This window comes from Zonotrichia albicollis, unplaced genomic scaffold (assembly GCF_047830755.1).
Source record: "Zonotrichia albicollis isolate bZonAlb1 unplaced genomic scaffold, bZonAlb1.hap1 Scaffold_73_unloc_1, whole genome shotgun sequence".
Lineage (NCBI taxonomy): Eukaryota > Metazoa > Chordata > Aves > Passeriformes > Passerellidae > Zonotrichia > Zonotrichia albicollis.
Window position 1 is genome coordinate 457,375 of NW_027428459.1, and position 23,546 is coordinate 480,920.

General features: G+C 43.8%; 1 protein-coding gene across 1 annotated transcript; it reads left to right on the forward strand.

The window, feature by feature from the left end:
• Positions 1 to 2,575: 2,575 nt before the first annotated feature.
• On the forward strand, positions 2,576 to 23,085 carry LOC141727972 (ras-related protein Rab-4B-like; the record flags this gene model as incomplete). The annotated part of the gene is given in 5 exon segments (XM_074534260.1): positions 2,576 to 2,726; positions 9,411 to 9,491; positions 12,125 to 12,239; positions 13,307 to 13,369; positions 22,942 to 23,085. Coding segments are annotated over 5 exon segments (494 nt in total), but the record flags the coding sequence as incomplete, so codon positions are not given.
• Positions 23,086 to 23,546: the final 461 nt, after the last annotated feature.

Genomic DNA, 23,546 nt, shown 5'->3' on the forward strand with positions numbered 1-23,546 from the left:
GGGGGTTTTATGGGGGTTTTATGGAGATTTTTGTGGGGTTTTTGGCGGCATGGCTGGGGACTGCAGGGCCAGGCCGTGCTGCTGCACCCCCTGCAGACCCCTCCCCAAATTCCGCACTGTGAAGACACCTCCCCAAAATAAAAATATTGGATTTTTAAATTGTTTTTTAGGGGATTTTTGGGGTTTATTTGGGTTTTTTTGGGGTTTTTATGGGTACGTTTTTGGGGGTTTTATGGGGATTTTTGTGGGGTTTTTGGCGGCATGGCTGGGGACTGCAGGGCCAGGCCGTGCTGCTGCACCCCCTGCAGACCCCTCCCCAAATTCAGCACTGTGAAGACCCCTCCCCAAAATAAAAATATTAGATTTTTAAATTGTTTTTTGGGGATTTTTAGGGGGTTTTGGGGATTTTATGGGGATTTTTGTGGGGTTTTTGGCGGCGTGGCCGGGGGACTGCAGGGCCAGGCCGTGCTGCTGCACCCCTGCCGACCCCTCCCCAAATTCAGCACTGTGCGGACCTCTCCTCAAAATAAAATAGTGGATTTTTAAATTGTTTTTTGGGGTTTTTTAGGGGGTTTTGGGGATTTTATGGGGATTTTTGTGGGGTTTTTGTTGTGAGATTATTGGGGGGTTTGGGGGTATTTTTGGCCCCTTTCCCCTCACGGTTCCGCCATTTTCTGGGCCCCGCCCCTTTCCCCTCACGGTTCCCGCCCTTTGTTTGGCCCCGCCCCTTTCCCCTCACGGTTCCCGCCCTTTGTTTGGCCACGCCCCTTTTCCCTCACGGTTCCCGCCCTTTGTTTGGCCACGCCCCTTTCCCCTCACAGGGGATTTTTTGCGGAGATTTTCGAGGAGTATTTTTGAGGTATTTTTTTTGTTTTTTAAGGGGGCTTTTGGGTGAGCTTTTGGAGGATATTTTGGTTTTTTTAGCTGGGGTTTTGGGTGGATTTGGAGAGGTATTGGGGTTTTGTTTAAGGGGGATTTGGGGAGGTTTAGGGGCAGTTTGGGAAAATTTGGAGGTGATTTTGGGGGGATTTTGTGGGCGGATTTGGGTTTTTTGTGGGCTTTTATGGAGATTGTAATGGTTGTTTTGGGGAGATTTTAATGGGGTTTTTTGGTGGTTTTGTGGAGATTTTTGAGGAAGATTTGGGAAGGTTTTGGGCGTTTTTGGGGGGTTTTTGAAAGGATTTGGGGAGTTTTGGGGATTTGGTTTTTATTTGGGGGAGTTTTGGGGTTTTCAGGGTTTTCTGGGAGGGTTTTAGGTTTTTTTTATGGTTTAATGGGGGGATCTGGGAAGGTTTTCAGGAGGTTTGCAGGGGATTTCATGCTGCTGTACCAAATGCAGACCCCTCCCCAAAATAAAAAAATGGAATTTTTCTTTTTTTCTTGTGGTTTTTTGGGGTTTATTTTTGGGGTTTTATTTGGGGTTTTTTTGAGGCTTTTGGGGGCTTTTATGGGGGAATTTTGGATGTTTTTTTGTGGTTTTGGGGGAATTTTATGGCTTTGTTGGGTTTTTTTGGCATTTTGGGAAGATTTTTGAGGATTTTATGGTTTTTTTTGTGGTTTTTGAGGGGATTTTACGTGGTTTTCTGGGGGGGTTTTTTGGTTGTTTTGGGAGATTTTTTTTGGGTTTTCATTTTGGCGTCTTTTTGAGGGATTTTGGAGTTTTAGGGGTGTTTTTGGTGGGTTTTTTGGGGGTATTTGGGATTTTTTTGGAGGAGATTTTGGGGTTTTTTTCGGTTTTTTGGGTGGATTTAGGGAGGTTTGGGAAAATTTGGAGGTGGTTTTGGGGGAGATTTTGGTTTTTTTGGTGGGCTTTTTATGGAGATTTTAATGGGGTTTTTGGGGAGATTTTTATGGGGTTTATTTTTGGGGGCTTTTTGAAAGGGATTTTGAGATTTTTGGGTTTTTTTTAAGGGATGTTTTTAGTTTTTCTGGGGTACTATTTGGGGATTTTCCTGGGTTTTTGGGAGATTTTTTGTTGGTCTTGGGGGTTTTTTGTTTTGTTTTGTTTTGGGTTTTTTTTGTGGATTTTTTGGAGGGATTTTGGGGTTTTTGGAGTTTTTAATGGGCTTTTTTGGGGAGGATTATGGGTTTTTTAGCGGGTTTTTGAAGGGATTTGCAGTTTTTGGAGCTTTTTAGGGGTTTTGTTTGGTGGGTTATTATGGGTTTTTTGGGGGGATTTTTGCCCATGTTTTGGGTGTTTTTTGGTGTTTTTTGGGGTATTTTGTGGTCTTGGGTGGATATTGGGAAGTTTTGGGGGTTTTTAAGGGGGGATTTGGGGAGGTTTAAGGGGAATTTGGGAAAATTTGGAGGGGATTTGGGGAAGAGTTTTTTTCTGTTTTTCGGGGGATTTTGGGGGGTTTTTTTGTTTTTTTTTTGGTGGGGTTTTTGGGGTTATTTGTTGAAGTTTTTCGGGGGTTTTGCGTGGATTTTGGGGCTCTCGGGGATCTGTTTTAGGCGGTTTCTTTCCTTGGCCCCGCCCCTTTCCCCTCACAGTTCCCGCCCTTTCTTTAACCCCGCCCCTTTCCCCTCACAGCCTCGTCTGACCACGCCCCCTCATGAATAAACATTCTGTTATTTTCCACGCCCGCTTTTAAATCTAAGCCCCGCCCATCTCCTGGCGCGTTCAGCCCCGCGCATGCACAGCACACCCGGAAGTGGCTTCACAGGGCGCCGCCATCTTTGCTCCCGGTTCCCCCGGCCCGGCTCCAGCATGTCCGAGACCTACGGTGCGGCTATAGGGGATCTATAGGGGATCTATAGGGGATCAATGGGGGCTGGGGGGTTCTAGAGGGTCTGGAGGGGGTCTAGGGGGGTCTATAGGGGGTTTGAGGGGGTCTATGGGGGATTGGGGGGGCTGGAGGGGATTTAGGGGTGTCCTGAGGGGATTTGGGGGGGTCTATAGGGGATCAATGGGAGCTGGGGGGGTTCTAGAGGGTCTGGGGGTGTCTATAGGGGGTTTAGGGGTGTCTATAGGGGGTCTGGGGGTGTCCTGAGGGGATTTGGGGGGGCTTTAGGGGGTCTATAGGGGATCTATGGGGGATTTGGGGGTTCCTATAGGGGATCTATGGGGGTCTGGGGGGTTCTATAGGGTCTGAGGGGGTCTGGGGGTGTCTATGGGGGATTGAGGGGGGTCCTAGAGGGTTTTGGGGGGTCTATAGGGGATTCAGGGGGTCTATTGGGGTCTGGGGGTGTCCAGAGGGGGATTTGGGGGGCTCTGAGGGTCCCTAGAGGGGATTTAGGGGTTCCTGGAGGGGGATTTGGGGGGGGTCTTGGGGTCCTTATAGGGGATCTATGGGGTCTGGGGGTGTCTATAGGGGATTGGGGTGTCTATAGGGGATTTAGGGGTGTCCTGAGGGGATTTGGGGGGGCTTTAGGGGGTCTATATGGGATCTATGGGGGATTTGGGGGTGTCTATAGGGGATCTATGGGGGTCTGGGGGGTTCTATAGGGTCTGAGGGGGTCTGGGGGTGTCTATGGGGGATTGAGGGGGGTCCTAGAGGGTTTTGGGGGGTCTATAGGGGATTCAGGAGGTCTATTGGGGTCTGGGGGTATCCAGAGGGGGATTTGGGGGGCTCTGAGGGTCCCTAGAGGGGATTTAGGGGTTCCTAGAGGGGGAGTTGGGGGTCTGGGGGTCCTTATAGGGGATTTGGGGTCTCTATAGGGGATTTGGGGGTGTCCTGAGGGGATTTGGGGGCTCTTTAGGGAGTTGGGGGGGTCTCTATAGGGGATTTGGGGGGCTTTAGGGGGTCTATAGGGGATCTATGGGGTCGGGGGGGTTATAGGGGGTTTGGGGGTGTCTATAGGGGATTTAGGGGTTCCCTAGAGGGGAATTTGGGGGGGTCTTGGGGTCCTTATAGGGGATCTATGGGGGATCTGGTGGTCTCTATAGGGAATTTGGGGGTCTCTATAGGGGATTTGGTGGTGTCTAGAGGGGGTCTGGGGGTGTCCTGAGGGGATTTGGGGGGCTGTAGGGGGTCTATAGGGGATCTGTGGGGTCTGGGGGTGTCTATAGGGAATTTGGGAGTCTCTATAGGGATTTAGGGGTGTCCAGAGGGGATTTGGGGGGGTCTATAGGGGATCTATAGGGGATCAATGGGGGCTGGGGGGTTCTAGAGGGTCTGGGGGTGTCTATAGGGGATTTAGGGGTGTCTATAGGGGGTCTGGGGGTGTCCTGAGGGGATCTGGGGGGGCTTTAGGGGGTCTATAGGGGATCTATGGGGGATTTGGGGGTTCCTATAGGGGATCTATGGGGTCTGGGGGGGTTCTATAGGGTCTGAGGGGGTCTGGGGGTGTCTATGGGGGATTTGGGGGGGTCCTAGAGGGTTTTGGGGGGTCTATAGGGGATTCAGGGGGTCTATTGGGGACTGGGGGTGTCCAGAGGGGGATTTGGGGGGCTCTGAGGGTCCCTAGAGGGGATTTAGGGTTCCTAGAGGGGGATTTGGGGGGGTCTTGGGGTCCCTATAGGGGATTTATAGGGGATCTGTGGGATCTGGGGGTTTCTATGGGGGCTTTAGGGGGTCTATAGGGGATCTATGGGGGTCTAGGGGGGTCTATAGGGGATTGGGGGGGGTCTATGGGGATTGGGGGGGTCTATGGGGGATTGGGGGGGGCTGTAGGGGATTTAGGGGTGTCCTGAGGGATTTGGGGGGGTCTATAGGGGATCTATAGGGGATCTATAGGGGATCAATGGGAGCTCGGGGGGTTCTAGAGGGTCTGGGGGTGTCTATAGGGGATTTAGGGGTGTCTATAGGGGGTCTGGGGGTGTCCTGAGGGGATTTCGGGGAGCTTTAGGGGGTCTATAGGGGATCTATGGGGGATTTGGGGGTCCCTATAGGGGATCTATGGGGGTCTGGGGGGGTTCTATAGGGTCTGAGGGGGTCTGGGGGTGTCTATGGGGATTGAGGGGGGTCCTAGAGGGTTTTGGGGGGGTCTATAGGGGATTCAGGGGGTCTGTTGGGGTCTGGGGTGTCCAGAGGGGATTTGGGGGGGTCTGAGGGTCCCTAGAGGGGATTTAGGGGTTCCCTAGAGGGGGATTTGGGGGGTCTGGGGGTCCTTATAGGGGATTTGGGGGTCTCTATAGGGAATTTGGGGGTGTCCTGAGGGGATTTGGGGGTTCTTTAGGGAGTTGGGGGGTCTCTATAGGGGATTTGGGGGGGTTTTAGGGGATCTATGGGGGATCTATGGGGTCGGGGGGGTTATAGGGGTCTGGGGGTCTCTATAGGGGATCTATGGGGGATCTGTGGGGTCTGGGGTGTCTATAGGGAATTTGGGGGTCTCTATGGGGGATTTGGGGGTGTCCTGAGGGGATTTGGGGGGGCTTTAGGCACTTGGGGGTCTCTATAGGGGATTTGGGGGGGTTTTAGGGGGGTCTATAGGGGATCTATGGGGTCTGGGTGTCTATAGGGAATTTGGGGGTCTCTATAGGGGATCTATAGGGTCTGGGGGGGTTCTATAGGGTCTGAGGGGGTCTGGGGGTCTCTATAGGGGATTTGGGGGTGTCTATAGGGGCTCTGGGGGTGTCCAGAGGGGATTTGGGGGGGCTATAGGGTGTCTATAGGGGATCTATGGGGTCTGGGGGTGTCTATAGGGGATTTAGGGGTGTCTATAGGGGGTCTGGGGGTGTCCTGAGGGGATTTGGGGGGGCTTTAGGGAGTTGGGGGGGGTCTCTATAGGGGATTTGGGGGGGCTTTAGGGGTGTCTATAGGGAATTTGGGGGTGTCTATAGGGATTTAGGGGTGTCTATAGGGGGTCTGGGGGTGTCCTGAGGGGATTTGGGGGGGCTTTAGGGGGTCTATAGGGGATCTATGGGGGATTTGGGGGTCCCTATAGGGGGTCTGGGGTGTCCAGAGGGGATTTCGGGGGGTCTATAGGGGATCTGAGGGGGCTATAGAGGGTCCGAGGGGGTCTGGGGGTGTCTATGGGGGATTGGGGGGTGTCCAGAGGGGATTTGGGGGTCCCTATAGGGGATCTATAGGGGACTGGGGGGGGTCCTAGAGGGTTTTGGGGGGGGTCTGTAGGGGATTTGAGGGTCTCTATAGGGGATTGGGGGGTGTCTATAGGGGGTCTGGGGGTGTCTATAGGGATTTAGGGGTGTCTATAGGGGATCTGGGGGTGTCCAGAAGGGATTTGGGGGGGCTTTAGGGGGTCTATAGTGGATCTATGGGGGATTTGGGGGTTCCTATAGGGGTCTGGGGGGGTTATAGAGGGTCTGGGGGTCGCTATAGGGGATTTAGGGGTGTCTATAGGGGATTTATAGGGGATCTGTAGGATCTGGGGGTCTCTATAGGGGATTGAGGGTCCCTATAGGGGATTTAGGGGTGTCTATAGGGGGTCTGGGGGTGTCCAGAAGGGATTTGGGGGGGATTTAGGGGGTCTATAGGGGATCTATGGGGGATTTGGGGGTCCCTATAGGGGGCTGGGGGGGTCATAGAGGGTCTGGGGGTCGCTATAGGGGATCTGGGGGTGTCCCGACGGGATTTGGGGGTGTCTATAGGGGATCTATAGGGGCCTGGGGGTGTCTATAGGGAATTTGGGAGGCTCTATAGGGGATTGGGGGTGTCTGTAGGGGGTCTGGGGGTGTCCAGAGGGGATTTGGGGGGGCTTTAGGGGGTCTGTAGGGGATCTGTGGGGGATTTGGGGGTCCCTATAGGGGACCTATGGGGGGTCTATAGGGGATCAATAGGGGATCTATAGGGGGTCTATAGGGGATCTGTAGGGGATCAATAGGGGATCTATAGGGGGCCTATAAGGGATCAATAGGAGATCTATGGGGGATCTATAGAGGGTCTATAGGGGATCTATGGGGGATCAATAGAGGATCTATAGGGGATCAATAAGGGATCAATAGGGGATCTATAGGGGATCAATAGGAGATCTACGGGGGATCTATAGGGGATCCATAGGGGATCTATAGGGGATTATTAGGGGATCTATAGGGGATCTATAGGAGGTTTATAGGAGATCTATAAGGGATTGGTAGGGGATCTATGGGGGATCTATGGGGGTCTGAGGGGCTATAGAGGGTCCAGGGGGGGTCTATAGGGGGTCTGTGGGGGATCTATGGGGGATCTATAGGGGTTGGGGGGCTTCTATAGGGCCCAGGAGTGTCTGGGGTGTCTATAGGGGATCTATAGGGGTCTCTATAGGGGATTGGGGGGTGTCTGGGGGTGTCTATAGGGGATCCATAGGGGTCTGGGGGGGCTCTAGGGGATTGGGGGGTGTCCTGAGGGGATGTCAGGGGGTTTGTAGGGGATCTATGGGGGATCAATAGGGGATCAATAGGGGATCAATGGGGGCTGGGGGGGTTCTAGAGGGTCTGGAGGGGGTCTAGGGGGGTCTATAGGGGGTTTGAGGGGGTCTATGGGGGATTGGGGGGGGGCTGGAGGGGATTTAGGGGTGTCCTGAGGGGATGTCAGGGGATCAATAGGAGATCAATAGGGGATCTATAGGGGGTCAGTAGGGGATCTATAGGGGATCTATGGGGGATCCATAGGGGATCCATAGGGGATCCATAGGGGTCTGAGGGGCTATAGAGGATCCAGGGGGGTCTATAGGGGCTTTGGGGGGGTCTGTGGGGGATCTATGGGGGATCTATAGGGGTTGGGGGGCTTCTATAGGGCCCAGGAGTGTCTGGGGGTGTCTGTAGGGGATTGGGGGGTGTCTGAGGGTGTCTATAGGGGATCCATAGGGGTCTGGGGGGGCTCTAGGGATTGGGGGGTGTCCTGAGGGGATGTCAGGGGGTCTGTAGGGGATCTGTGGGGGATCAATAGGGGATCTATAGGGCATCTATAGGGGATTATTAGGGGATCAATAGGGGATCTATGGGGGATCAATAGGGGATCTATAGGCGATCTATAGAGGGTCCATAGGGGATCAATAGGGGATCTATGGGGGATCCATAGGGGATCTATAGGGGATCAATAGGGGATCTGTAGGCAATCTATAGGGGGTCTATGGGGGATCCATAGGAGATCAATAGGGGATCAATGGGGGATCTATAGGGGATCTATAGAGGGTCCATAGGGGATCAATAGGAGATCTATAGGAGGTTTATAGGGGATCTATGGGGATCCATAGGGGATCTATAGGAGGTTTATAGGGGATCTATGGGGGATCCATAGGGGTCTGAGGGGCTATAGAGTGTCCAGGGGGGGTCTATAGGGGGTCTGTGGGGGATCTATGGGGGATCTATAGGGGTGGGGGGCTTCTATAGGGCCCAGGAGGGTTTGGGGGTGTCTATAGGGAATTTCGGGGTCTCTTTAGGGGATTGGGGGGTGTCCTGAGGGGATGTCAGGGGGTCTGTAGGGGATCCATAGGGGATCAATAGGGGATCTATAGGAGGTTTATAGGGGATCCATAGGGGATCAATAGGGGATCAATAGGAGATCTACAGGGGATCAATAGGAGATCTATAGGGGATCAATAGAGAATGTATAGGGGATCTATAGGAGGCTTCTAGGGGATCTATGGGGGATCCTTAGGGGTCTGAGGGGCTATAGAGGGTCCAGGGGGGGTCTATAGGAGGTCTGTGGGGGATCTATAGGGGATCTATAGGGGTGGGGGCTCCTATAGGGCCCAGGAGTGTCTGGGGGTGTCTGTAGGGGATTGGGGGGGGTCTAGATGGATTTTGGGGGGGGCTGGTAAGGATTTGGGGGGGCTTTAGGGGGTCTCTATAGGGTCTGAGGGGGTCTGGGGGTGTCTATGGGGGATTGAGGGGGGTCCTGGAGGGTTTTGGGAGGGTTTATAGGGGATCAATAGTGGATCTATAGGGGATCTATAGAGAATCAATAGGAGATCTATAGGGATCAATAGGGGATCTATAGGGGATCTATAGAGAATCAATAGGAGATCTATAGGGGATCAATAGGGGATCTATAGGGGATCAATAGAGAATCAATAGGGGGTCTATAGGGATCTGTAGGGGATCTGTAGGGGATCTATAGAGGGTCTATAGGGGATCAATAGAGAATCAATAGGGGATCAATAGGGGGTCTATAGGGGATCAATAGGGGATCAATGGGCGACCAATAGGAGATCTATAGGGGATCAATAGGGGATCTATAGGGGATCAATAGATAATCTATAGGGGGTCTATAGAGGGTCTATAGGGGATCAATAGGGGATCAATAGAGAATCAATAGGGGATCTATACGGGATCTATAAGGGATCAATAGGGGATCTATAGGGGAATTTTGGGGTTATAAAAGGAATTTTTGGGAATTTTGGTATTTTAAAGGGAAATTTTGGGCATTTTGGGATTTTAAAGGGAATTTTGGGGTCTTAAAAGGGAATTTTGGGATTTTAAAGGGATTTTTTTGGGAATTTTGGGATTTTAAAGGGAATTTTGGGGTTTTTAAGGGAATTTTTTTGAATTTTGGGATTTTAAAATGGAATTTTTGGTTTTTTCCCAGATTTCCTGTTCAAGTTCCTGGTGATCGGCAGCGCCGGCACCGGCAAGTCCTGCCTGCTGCATCACTTCATCGAGAGCAAGTGTAGGGAAAATTCCACCATTTCCAGAAATTTCCAGAACTTTCTGGGGGTTTGGGAATGCTGGGAGGGCAGGGAATATTTGGGAATTTTTGGGGAATTTTTGGGAATTTTTTGGGGGGTTTTGGGGGGATTTTTGGGATTTTTTTTTAGATTTTTTTTGTGATTTTTGGGTCATTTTTAGGGTGGTTTTGGGGAAATTTTTGGGGATTTTTGGGTCATTTTTTGGGGATTTTTGGGTAAGTTTTGAGATTTTTTGGGGATTTTTTTTGGAATTTTTTGGAGAATTTTTAGTTATTTTTTGGGGATTTTTGGAGATTTTTTTGGAATTTTTGGGGAATTTTTTAGTCATTTTTTGGGAATTTTTTTGGAATTTTTTTGTAATTTTTTGGAAATTTTTTATTATTTTTAGGGCATTTTTTGGGAATTTTTTTTTTATTTTGAGGGGATTTTTTCGGGATTTTTGAGGCATTTTTTGGACATTTTTGGCGATTTTTTTGGTCAAGTCCTGCCTGCTGCATCACTTCATCGAGAGCAAGTGTAGGGAAAATTCCACCATTTCCAGAACTTTCCGGGGGTTTGGGAATGCTGGGAGGGCAGGGAATATTTAGGAATTTTTTGGGAATTTTTTGGGATTTTTTTGGGAATTTTTGGGATTTTTTAGGGGTTTTTTTGGCAATTTATTGGGATTTTTTGGTGATTTTTGGGTCATTTTTAGGGTGGTTTTGGGGAAGTTTTTGGGGAAGTTTTTGAGATTTTTTGGGGATTTTTTTTTGAATTTTTGGAGGAATTTTTAAATTATTTTGGGGGATTTTTTTGGGAATTTTTTGGGAACTTTTTGGATATTTTTGGTAATTTTTTAGAATTTTTTTTGTTATCTTTAGGGCATCTTTTGGTGCATTTTTGGGGGATTTTTTTAAAATTTTTTTTTGGCTTTTTGTGGGATTTTTTTGGGTTTTTGGGGGGATTTTTGGGGGGATTTTTGGGAATTTATTGAGATTTTTTGGCGATTTTTTCAGATTTGTTTTGTGATTTTTGGGTCATTTTTAGGGTGGTTTTGGGGAAGTTTTGAGGGAAGTTTTTGAGATTTTTTGGGGATTTTTTTTGGAATTTTTGGAGAAATTTTTAAATTATTTTGGGGGATTTTTTTGGGATTTTTTTGGAAAATTTTTGGAATTTTTGGGGGAATTTTTAGTTATTTTTTGGGGGTTTTTGGAGATTTTTTTGGAATTTTGGGGGATTTTTTTAGTCATTTTTGGGATATTTTTTGGGAATGTTTTTGGAATTTTTTTGTAATTTTTTGGAAGTTTTTTATTATTTTTAGGGCTTTTTTTTGGGAATTTTTTTATTTTTTGGGGGATTTTTTTGGATTTTTTGGGGGATTTTTGAGGCATTTTTTGGACATTTTTGGGGATTCTTTTGGTCAAGTCCTGCCTGCTGCATCACTTCATCGAGAGCAAGTGTAGGGAAAATTCCACAATTTCCAGAAATTTCCAGAAATTTCCAGGGGTTTGGAATGCTGGGAGGGCAGGGAATATTTGGGAATTTTTGGGAATTTTTTTGGATTTTTTGGGGGATTTTGGGGGGGATTTTGGGAATTTATTAGGATTTTTTTGAGATTTTTTTTGTGATTTTTGGGTCATTTTTAGGGTGGTTTTGGGGACGTTTTTGGGGATTTTTGGGGATTTTTTTTGGATTTTTTTGGAATTTTTTAGTTATTTTTGGGAATTTTTGGGAATTTTTTTGGAATTTCTTAGTAATTTTTTGTAATTTTTTCGTTATTTTTAGGGCATTTTTTTGGGATTTTTGAGGAATTTTTTTGGGGTGTTTTGGGGTGTTTTGGGGAATTTATTGGGATTTTTTTGGGATTTTTTGAGATTTTTTTGGTGATTTTTGGGTCATTTTTAGGGCGGTTTTGGGGAGGTTTTTGGGATTTTTTGGGGATTTTTGGGGTTTTTTTTGGAATTTTGGGGGAAATTTTTAGTTGTTTTTGGGGATTTTTTGGGAATATTTTGGAAATTTTTTTGTAATTTTTTGTATTTTTTTTCGTTATTTTTAGGGCATTTTTGGTGCATTTTGTTTGGAATTTTTTTGGATTTTTTGGGCTTTTTGGGGGATTTTTTTTAATTTTGGGGGGAATTTTTTAGTCATTTTTTGGGGAATTTTTTTTGAATTTTTTGTAATTTTCGGGGAATTTTTTGTAATTTGTAAAATTAATTTTAGGGCATTTTTGGGGGATTTTTAAAATTTTTTTGGTTTTTTGGGGGATTTTTTTTTATTTTTTGGGGGGTTTTTAGGGAATTTATTGGGATTTTTTCGGATTTTTTTTGAGATTTTTTGTGGTTTTTGGGGAAGTTTTTGGGATTTTTTGGGGGGATTTTTGGGGATTTTTTTTAATTTTGGGGGGAATTTTTAGTTATTTTTGGGGAATTTTTGAGATTTTTTTTTAAATTTTTGGGGCATTTTTTTGGCATTTTTGGGGAATTTTTTGGGGTTTTTTTTTGGATTTTCAGGGAATTTTTGGGGATTTTTTTGGCAATTTTAGGGTATTTTGCGGGATTTTTTGGGAGTTTTTTGAATTTTTTCCCCATTTTCACCCCATTTTTTCCCATTTTCTCCCATTTTTCCCCCTTTCCAGTCAAGCAGGATTCCAACCACACCATCGGGGTGGAATTTGGCTCCAAGGTCGTCAACGTGGGCGGCAAAAGCGTCAAACTGCAGATCTGGGACACGGCCGGCCAGGAGCGCTTCAGGTACCAGGTACCAAAATTTCACAAATTTCCTAAATTTTCACAAATTTCCCACTTTTATCCCTTTCCCCACTTTCCTCCCTTTTTTCCCAAATTTTCCCTGATTTTTTCAGGGTTTTTTTCCAATTTTTTCCGATTTTTTCATTATTTTTTTTCTCAATTTTTTTCGATTTTTTCTCATTTTTTCATTATTTTTTTCACAATTTTTTCCAATTTTTTCCTCATTTTTTCATGATTTTTTCCAATTTTTTCCTCATTTTTTCATGATTTTTTCCCAATTTTTCTGATTTTTTCCTTATTTTTTCCTTATTTTTTCCCATTTTTTTCCCATTTTTTTAAGTTTTTTTTTCCCAATTTTTTCCGATTTTTTCTTCATTTTTTAAAGTTTTTTTTCCCTTTTTTTTCCAATTTTTTCCTCATTTTTTCAGGGTTTTTTTCCCAATTTTTTCCTTATTTTTCCAGGTTTTTTTCCATGTTTTTCCGATTTTTTCCTCATTTTTTTAAGTTCTTTTTCCCAATTTTTTCCGATTTTTTCTTCATTTTTTAAAATTTTTTTTCACATTTTTTCCCAATTTTTTCCTCATTTTTTCAGGTTTTTTTCCATTTTTTTCCGATTTTTTTCCTCATTTTTTCAGGTTTTTTCCCCAATTTCTTCCTCATTTTTTCAGGTTTTCTTTCCGATTTTTTCTGATTTTTTCCTCATTTTTAAAGTTTTTTTTCCAATTTTTTCCGATTTTTTCCTCATTTTTTCAGTTTTTTTTTCCCATTTTTTTCTGAGTTTTTTCAGGTTTTTTTTCCCATTTTTTCCGATTTTTTTCAGGTTTTTTTTCCTCATTTTTCCCCAATTTTCTCCCATTCATTCCCATTTCTCTCTCTTTTATTTTCCTCCTTTTTCCCAATTTTCCCCTCAATTTTCCCCATTATTTCCCCCCAAATTTCCTCAAATATTTCCCCAATTTTTCCCCCAAATTTCCTCCAAATTTTCCCGAATTTTCCCCAATTTTTTCCCGAATTTTCCCCAAATTTTCTGATTTTTCCCAAATTTTCTGATTTTTCCCCATTTCCCCCAGGTCTGTCACTCGCAGTTATTACCGTGGGGCCGCGGGGGCGCTGCTCGTCTATGACATCACCAGGTGAGGCTATGACGTCATCAACGACACTGTGACGTCATTAGCGAGGCCCTGTGACATCACTGGGCTGGGCTGTGACGTCACAGAGGGCTGTGACGCCATTGGGTGGGGCTGTGACGTCACAGGGTGCGTGTATGATGTCACGGTACTCGGCTATGACGTCATTGATTGAGTAGTGACATAATCAAATCCAATGTGATGTCATCAAGGTAGGTGGATGACGTCACCTGGTCAGTCTATGACATCATAGCTGATGTGTGACATCATAAATGAATGAGTGACATCATCAAATGACCGTGATATGTCATCAAGTGCGGGTATGACGTCACCAACGGCTGTGTGACGTCATCAGCTGCGTCTGTGATGTCACCAGAGGGGAGCTATGATGTCATCAATGGATCTGTGACATCACCAGGTGGGTCTGTGACGTCACAGCGTGAGTTTATGACATCATCACAGCATCTGTGACGTCACTGGGCAGGCGTGTGACGTCACCAGGCAGCTTGATGATGTCACCATGGCAATTGATGACGTCACAATGTGAAATTCTTTCATTTTTGGTGCCATTTTTTCCCATTTTTCTCCAATTGTTCCCATTTCTGACCCCAACGCCGACCCACTGCCTGTGACGTCACTGTCTCAATTCATGACGTCACCACGTGCACGTATGACGTCACCAGGTGAATTTCTCTTATTTTTGAGCCATTTTTTCCCATTTTTCCACTTTTTTCTCCCATTTTTTCCACTTTTTTCTCCCATTTTCCCCATTTTTCACCTCAATTCCCATCCATGACACACCCAACCCACCGACCCATCGCCTATGACGTCATCCTGTGAATCTATGACGTCATTGTGTGAATTTCTTGTATTTTTGGCGCCGCTTTTTCCCATTTTTTCCCATTTTTTCTCCCATTTTTCCCATTTCTGTGATTTCTGCCCCCAAATCAAACTCCTACCCAAGGCATCCAATGAGGTGACCCATTGCCGATGACATCACTATCTAAATTGATGACGTCACCATGGGAATTTATGACGTTTTTGGGGCATTTTTTTCCCAATTTTTTCCCTTTTTTCTCCCCCATTTTTTCCCATTTCTGACCCCAAAACCAACGCACTGACCCATTGGCGATGACATCACTATCTAAATTGATGACATCACCGTGTGAATTTATGACATTTTAGTGCTATTTTTTCCTGTTTTTTCCCATTTTTTTCCCATTTTTTCCCAATTTTCTCTCATTTTTCCCCATTTTTCACCCCAAACCCATCCATGAGACCTCCACCCCACTGATCCATTGCCTATGACATCATCCTGTCCATTTGTGACCTAATTGTGTCAATTTATGACATTTTTTTCCCCATTTTTTTCCCGTTTTTTTCCCGTTTTTTCCCATTTTTTCCCATTTTTTTCCCTTTTTCTCCCATTTTTTTCCCGTTTTTTCCCATTTTTTTCCCATTTTTTCACCTTTCTCTCTCATTTTTTCCCAATTTTCCTGTTTTTCCCCCCAATCCCAGCCGGGAGACGTACAACAGACTGACCCATTGCCTATGACATCATCCTGTCAATTTATGACATTTTTGGGCCATTTTTGGGCCATTTTTGGGCCATTTTTCTCCCGTTTTTTCACATTTTTTCACATTTTTTCCCCATTTTTTCCCATTTTTTTCACATTTTTCTCTCATTTTTTCCCATTTTCCCCGTTTTTTGTGTTTTTCCCAGCCAGGAGACGTACAACGCGCTGGCGCAGTGGCTGTGACATCACCATGTGAATCTATGACATCACCGTATCAATTTATGACATTTTAGTGCCGTTTTTTTCCCATTTTTTCCCATTTTTTTCCCGTTTTTTCCCATTTTTCACCCCAAACCCATCCATGAGACATCCAACCCACTGACCCATTGCCTATGACATCACCATGGAACGTATGACATCATTGTGACAATTTATGACATTTTGGGGCCGTTTTTTCCCATTTTTTCCCATTTTTTTCCCATTTTTTCACATTTTCCTCTCGTTTTTTCCCATTTTTCCCATTTTTCCCCCAAACCCATCCATGAGACATCCAACCCACTGACCCCCTAGCTATGACATCACCCTGTCAATTTATGACGTCATTGTGTCAATTTATGACATTTTGGAGCCGTTTTTTTCCCATTTTTTCCCATTTTTTCCCGTTTTTTTCCCATTTTTTCACTTTTTTCTTTAATTTTTTTCCCATTTTTCCCATTTTCACCCCAATCCCATCCATGACACATCCAACCACTGACCCATTGCCTATGACATCATCCTGTCCATTTATGACATTTTTGGGCCATTTTTTCTGATTTTTTCCCCATTTTTTCACCTTTTTTCCCGTTTTTTCCCATTTTTCTCTCGTTTTTTCCCATTTTCCCCGTTTTTCCCCCCAATCCCAGCTGGGAGACATCCAACCCCACTGACCCATTGCCTATGACATCACCATGTGCATTGATGACATCATCCTGTGAATTTCTTGTATTTTTCAGCTGTTTTTTCCCATTCTTTTCCCATTTTTTCCCATTTTTCTCTCGTTTTTTCCCATTTTTTCCCGTTTTTTTCCCATTTTTCTCTCATTTTTTCCCATTTTTTGGGTTTTTGACCCCTAACCCATCCATGAGACCTCCAACCCACTGACACTCTAGCTATGACATCATCCTGTCCATTTATGACATTTTTGGGCCGTTTTTTCCCATTTTTTCCCATTTTTTTCACATTTTTTTCCTGTTTTTTCATGTTTTTTTCTCATTTTTTCCTGTTTTTGGCCCCAAACCCATCCATGAGACATCCAACCCACTGACCCATTGCCTGTGACATCATTGTGACAATTTATGACCTCATTGTGTCAATTTATGACATTTTTGGGCCGTTTTTTCCCATTTTTTTCCCATTTTTTTCCCGTTTTTCATATTTTTCTCCCGTTTTTTCCCCATTTTTCTCCCCAAACCCATCCATGACACATCCCAACCCACTGACCCATTGCCTATGACATCATCCTGTCCATTTGTGACATTTTTGAGCCGTTTTTTCCCATTTTTTCACCTTTTTCTCTCATTTTTTCCCAATTTTCCCATTTTTCACCCCAAACCCATCCATGAGACATCCAACCCACTGACCCATTGCCTATGACATCATCCTGTCAATTTATGACATTTTTGGGCCATTTTTGGGCCATTTTTTCCCCATTTTTTTCCCATTTTTTCACATTTTTCTTTATTTTTTTTTTCCCATTTTTCCAGTTTTTCCCCCCAAACCCATCCATGACACATCCAACCCACTGACCCATTGGCTATGACATCATCCTGTCCATTTATGACATTTTTGGGCCATTTTTTCCCATTTTTTTCCTGTTTTTTTCCCGTTTTTTTCACATTTTTTCCCATTTTTTTCCTGTTTTCCTCCCGTTTTTTTCCCATTTTTCCCCCCAAACCCATCCATGACACATCCAACCCACTGACCCATTGCCTATGACATCATCCTGTCAATTTATGACATTTTTGGGCCATTTTTTCCCTGTTTTTTTCCATTTTTTCACATTTTTTTCCTGTTTTTTCCCATTTTTCTCTCGTTTTTTCCCCATTTTTCCCCCCAAACCCATCCATGACACATCCAACCCACTGACCCCCTAGCTATGACATCATCCTGTCAATTTATGACGTTTTGGAGCTGTTTTTTTCCCCTTTTTTTCCCTTTTTTTCCCATTTTTTTCCTGTTTTTTCACGTTTTTTTCTCATTTTTTCCTGTTTTTGGCCCCAATTTCCATCCATGACACATCCAACCCACTGACCCATTGCCTATGACATCATTGTGACAATTTACGACATTTTGGTGCCATTTTTTTCACATTTTTTTCCCATTTTTTTCCCGTTTTTTCACATTTTTTTCCCGTTTTTTCCCATTTTCCCCGTTTCTCCCCCTGATCCCAGCCGGGAGACGTCCAACACACTGATCCCCTAGCTATGACATCATCCTGTCAATTTATGACGTCATTGTGTCAATTTGCGACATTTTGGTGCCGTTTTTTCCCATTTTTTTCCCGTTTTTTCCATTTTTTCCCATTTTTTTCCCGTTTTTTCACATTTTTCTCTCAATTTTTCCCTTTTTTCCTGTTTTTCTCCCCATTTCCAGCCGGGAGACGTACAACGCGCTGGCGCAGTGGCTGTGACATCACCATGTGCATCTATGACATCACCGTATCAATTTATGACATTTTGGTGCCGTTTTTTCCCATTTTTTCCCCGCTTTTTCACAATTTTATCTGTTTTTTCCCATTTTCCCCATTTTTCCCCCCAATTTCCAGCCGGGAGACGTACAACCCACTGACCCATTGCCTATGACATCATCCTGTCAATGTATGACATTTTTGGGCCATTTTTTTCCCGTTTTTTTCCTGTTTTTCCCAATTTTTTCCCATTTTTTCCCATTTCTTTCTCATTTTTTCCCAATTTTCCTGTTTTTCCCCCCAATTCCCAGCAGGGAGACATCCAACCCACTGACCCATTGCTTATGACATCATCTTGTCCATTTATGACCTAATTGTGTCAATTTATGACATTTTTGGGCCATTTTTTTTCCCATTTTTTTCCCTTTTTTTTCCCATTTTTTCCCATTTTTTCCCATTTTTTTTCCATTTTTTCACATTTTTCTCCCGTTTTTCCCCCAAACCCATCCATGACACATCCAACCCACTGACCCATTGCCTATGACATCATCCTGTCCATTTATGACATTTTTTTCCCGTTTTTTCCCATTTTTTCCCATTTTTTTCCATTTTTTCCCATTTTTTCCCATTTTTTCACCTTTCTCTCTGGTTTTTTCCCAATTTTCCTGTTTCTGTCCCCAATTCCCAGCCGGGAGACGTACAACAGACTGACCCATTAACTATGACATCACCATGTGCATTGATGACATCATCCTGTGAATTTCTTGTATTTTTGGGCCGTTTTTTCCCGTTTTTTCCCATTTTCTCCCATTTTTTCCCCATTTTTCCCCCCAATCCCATCCATGAGACATCCAACCCACTGACCCATTGCCTATGACATCATCCTGCCCACTTATGACATTTTTGGGCCATTTTTGGGCCATTTTTTTCAGTTTTTTTTCCCGTTTTTTCCCATTTTTTCACATTTTTTTCCCAATTTTCCCATTTTTCACCTCATTTCCCAGCCGGGAGACGTACAACAGACTGATCCATTGCTATGACATCATCCTGTCAATTTATGACATTTTTGGGCCATTTTTGGGCCATTTTTTCACCGTTTTTTTTCCGTTTTTTTCCCATTTTTTAACATTTTTTTCCCGTTTTTTCCCATTTTTCTCTCATTTTTTCCCTTTTTTTTGTTTTTTCTCCCAATTTCAGCAGGGAGACGTACAACGCGCTGGCGCAGTGGCTGTGACATCATCCTGTCCATTTATGACATTTTTGGGCCATTTTTGGGCCATTTTTTTCCCGTTTTTTCCCATTTTTCACATTTTTCACATTTTTTTCCCGTTTTTTCACATTTTTTCCCAGTTTTCCTGGTTTTTTCCCCAATTCCAGCCGGGAGACGTACAACGCGCTGGCGCAGTAGCTGTGACATCACCATGTGCATTGATGACATCATCCTGTGAATTTCTTGTATTTTTCAGCCGTTTTTTCCCATTTTTTTCCCATTTTTTCCCCGTTTTTTCACATTTTTCTCTGTTTTTTTCCCGTTTTTTGTGTTTTTCCCAGCCGGGAGACGTACAACCCACTGACCCATTGCCTATGACATCATCCTGTCAATTTATGACATTTTTGGGCCATTTTTTCCCCGTTTTTTTCCCATTTTTTCCCTTTTTTTTCCCATTTTTTTCCCGTTTTTTTCCCATTTTTCACCCCAAACCCATCCATGAGACATCCAACCCACTGACCCCCTAGCTATGACATCACCCTGTCAATTTATGACATCATTGTGTCAATTAATGACATTTTTGGGCCATTTTTTCCCCATTTTTTTCCCATTTTTCACATTTTTCTCTCGTTTCTTCCCCCCAAACCCATCCATGACACATCCAGCCCACTGACCCATTGCCTATGACATCATCCTGTCCATTTATGACATTTTTGGGCCATTTTGGGCCATTTTTTCCCGTTTTTTTTTCCATTTTTTCCCATTTTTTTCCCGTTTTTTCCCATTTTTTTCACCTTTCTCTCTTGTTTTTTCCCAATTTTCCCATTTTTCCCCCATTTTCCAGCAGGGAGACGTACAACGCGCTGGCGCAGTGGCTGTGACATCATCCTGTCCATTTATGACATTTTTGGGCCATTTTTGGGCCATTTTTTCCTGTTTTTTTTCCATTTTTTCACCTTTTTTTCCCATTTTTTTCCCGTTTTTTCCCATTTTTTCATCTTTCTCTCTGTTTTTTTCCCAATTTTCCCGTTTCTGTCCCAATTTCCCAGCCGGAGACGTACAACGCGCTGGCGCAGTGGCTGTGACATCACCATGTGCATTGATGACATCACCGTATCAATTTATGACATTTTGGTGCCGTTTTTTCCCATTTTTTCCCTTTTTTTCCCCGTTTTTTCCCCATTTTTCCCCCCAAACCCATCCATGAGACATCCAACCCACTGACCCATTGCCTATGACATCACCATGTGCATTGATGACATCATCCTGTGAATTTCTTGTATTTTTCAGCCGTTTTTTCCCATTTTTTCCCATTTTTTCACATTTTCTTCCCTTTTTTTTCCCATTTTTCCAATTTTTGCCCCCAAACCCATCCATGAGACATCCAACCCTCTGACCCATTAACTCTGACATCACCCTGGCAATTTATGACATTTTTTGGGCCATTTTTGGGCCATTTTTTTCCCGTTTTTTTCCCATTTTTTCACATCTTTTTCCCGTTTTTTCTCATTTTTTCCCAATTTTTCTGTTTTCCACCCCAATTTCAGCAGGGAGACGTACAACACATTGACCCATTGCCTGTGACATCACCCTGTCCATTTATGACATTTTTGGGCCATTTTTTTCCTGTTTTTTCCCATTTTTTCACATTTTTTTCCCCGTTTTTTTCCCAATTTTTCACATTTTTTTCCCGTTTTTTTCACATTTTTTTCCCATTTTTTGTGTTTTTTTCCCCCAATTTCAGCAGGGAGACGTACAACCCACTGACCCATTGCTTATGACATCATCCTGTCAATTTATGACATTTTTGGGCCATTTTTTCTCCGTTTTTTCCCATTTTTTCACATTTTTTTCCCATTTTTTCACATTTTTCTTTAATTTTTTTCCCATTTTTTCCAATTTTTCCCCCCAAACCCATCCATGAGACCTCCAACCCACTGACCCCCTAGCTATGACATCATCCTGTCCATATATGACATTTTTGGTGCCGTTTTTTTCCCATTTTTTTTCCCATTTTTCCCGTTTTTTCCCATTTTTTTCCCATTTTTTCCCCATTTTTTCCCATTTTTCTTTAATTTTTTTTCCCATTTTTCCCATTTTTCACCCCAGTCCCATCCATGAGACCTCCAACCCACTGACCCATTGCCTATGACATCATCCTGTCCATTTATGACATTTTTGGGCCATTTTTGGGCCATTTTTTTCCCGTTTTTTTCCATTTTTTCCCACTTTTTTCCCGTTTTTTCCCATTTTTTTCCCATTTCTTTCTCGTTTTTTCCCAATTTTTCTCTTTTTCCCCCATTTCCCAGCCGGGAGACGTACAACAGACTGACCCATTGCCTATGACATCACACCACTTCGTGCATGTATGACGTCATTGTGTCAATTTACGACATTTTGGTGCCGTTTTTTCCCATTTTTTTCACATTATTTTCCCGTTTTTTCCCCATTTTTCACCCCAAACCCATCCACGAGACATCCAACCCACTGACCCATTGCCTATGACATCATCCTGTGAACATATGACATCACTGTGTTAATTTATATCATCATTGTGTCAATTTATGGCTTTTTTTGGCTGTTTTTTCCCATTTTTTTCCCGTTTTTCATATTTTTCTCCCGTTTTTTCCCCATTTTTCACCCCAAACCCATCCATGACACATCCAACCCACTGACCCATTGCCTATGACATCATCCTGTACATTTATGACGTCATTGTGTCAATTTACGACATTTTTGGGCCATTTTTGGGCCATTTTTTTCCCGTTTTTTTCCCGTTTTTACACATTTTTTTCCCGTTTTTTCCCATTTTTTCACATTTTTCTCTCAATTTTTCCCATTTTCCCGATTTTTCCCCCCAATTCCAGCCAGGAGACGTACAACGCGCTGGCGCAGTGGCTGTGACATCATCCTGTCCATTTATGACATTTTTGGGGCCATTTTTTTCCCATTTTTCCCCATTTTTTTCCCGTTTTTTCCCATTTTTTCACATTTTCCTCCCATTTTTTCCCCATTTTTCCCCCCAAACCCATCCATGAGACATCCAACACACTGACCCCTAGCTATGACATCATCCTGTCCATTTATGACATTTTTGGGCCATTTTTGGGCCATTTTTTCACCGTTTTTTTTCCGTTTTTTCACATTTTTTTCCCGTTTTTTCCCATTTTTTCACCTTTTTTTCCCGTTTTTTCACATTTTTCTCTGTTTTTTTGTGTTTTTCTCCCCATTTTCCAGCTGGGAGACGTACAACGCGCTGGCGCAGTGGCTGTGACATCACTATATGCATTGATGACGTCATTGTGTCAATTTATGACATTTTTGGGCCATTTTTTCCGATTTTTTTCCCGTTTTTTCCCATTTTTCTCTCATTTTTTTCCCATTTTTTGGGTTTTTGACCCCTAACCCATCCATGACACATCCAACCCACTGACCCATTGCCTATGACATCATCCTGCCAATTTATGACATTTTTGGGCCATTTTTTTCCCATTTTTTTCCCCATTTTTTCCCATTTTTTTCCCATTTTTTTCCCAATTTTCTCTCATTTTTCCCCATTTTTCCCCCCAAACCCATCCATGACACATCCAACCCACTGACCCATTGCCTGTGACATCATCCTGTCCATTTGTGACCTCATTGTGTCAATTTATGACATTTTTGGGCCATTTTTTTCCTGTTTTTTCCCATTTTTTTCCATTTTTTCCCGTTTTTTCCCATTTTTTCACATTTCTTTCTCCTTTTTTCCCAATTTTCCCATTTTTCACCCCAATTTCCAGCCGGGAGACGTACAACCCACTGACCCATTGCCTATGACATCATCCTGTCCATTTATGACATTTTTGGGCCATTTTTGGGCCATTTTTAGGCCATTTTTGGGCCATTTTTTCACCGTTTTTTCCCGTTTTTTCACATTTTTTTCCCGTTTTTCCCCGTTTTTTCACATTTTTTCCCCGTTTTTTCTCATTTTTTCCCAATTTTCCTGTTTTTTCCCCAATTTCAGCCGGGAGACGTACAACGCGCTGGCGCAGTGGCTGTGACATCATCCTGTCCATTTATGACATTTTTGGGCCATTTTTTTCCCGTTTTTTCCCATTTTTTCACATTTTTTCCCCGTTTTTTCACATTTTTTCCCATTTCTTTCTCATTTTTTCCCAATTTTCCTGTTTTTTTCCCCAATTTCCAGCCGGGAGACGTACAACGCGCTGGCGCAGTGGCTGACGGACGCGCGCACCCTGGCCAGCCCCAACATCGTCATCATCCTCTGCGGCAACAAGAAGGACCTGGAGGGCGAGAGGGAGGTGACGTTCCTGGAGGCGTCCAGGTTTGCGCAGGAAAATGGTGAGAAAACATGGGAAATTGGGAAAAATGGCAAAAAACAGGAAAAAAAATGAAATAATGGGGAAAAATGGGGAAAAAATGTGAAAAAAAATGGGGAAAAAATAGGGAAAAATGGGGAAAAAATGGGGAAAAAATATGAAATAATGGAAGGGAAAAAAACATGAAAAAATGGGGGAAAAATGGGGAAAAAAATATGAAATAATGGGAAAAAAACGGGAAAAAAATAGGGAAAAATATGAAAAAATGGGGGAAAATTGGAAATAAACTGGGGGGAGATGGAGGTGACGTTCCTGGAGGCGTCCAGGTTTGCGCAGGAAAATGGTGAGAAAAAATGGGAAATTGGGAAAAATATCAAAAAATGGGGAAAAATGGGAAAAAATATGAAATAATGGGAAAAAACGGAAAAAAAAATGTGAAAAAAATGGGGAAAAAATAGGGAAAAATGGGGAA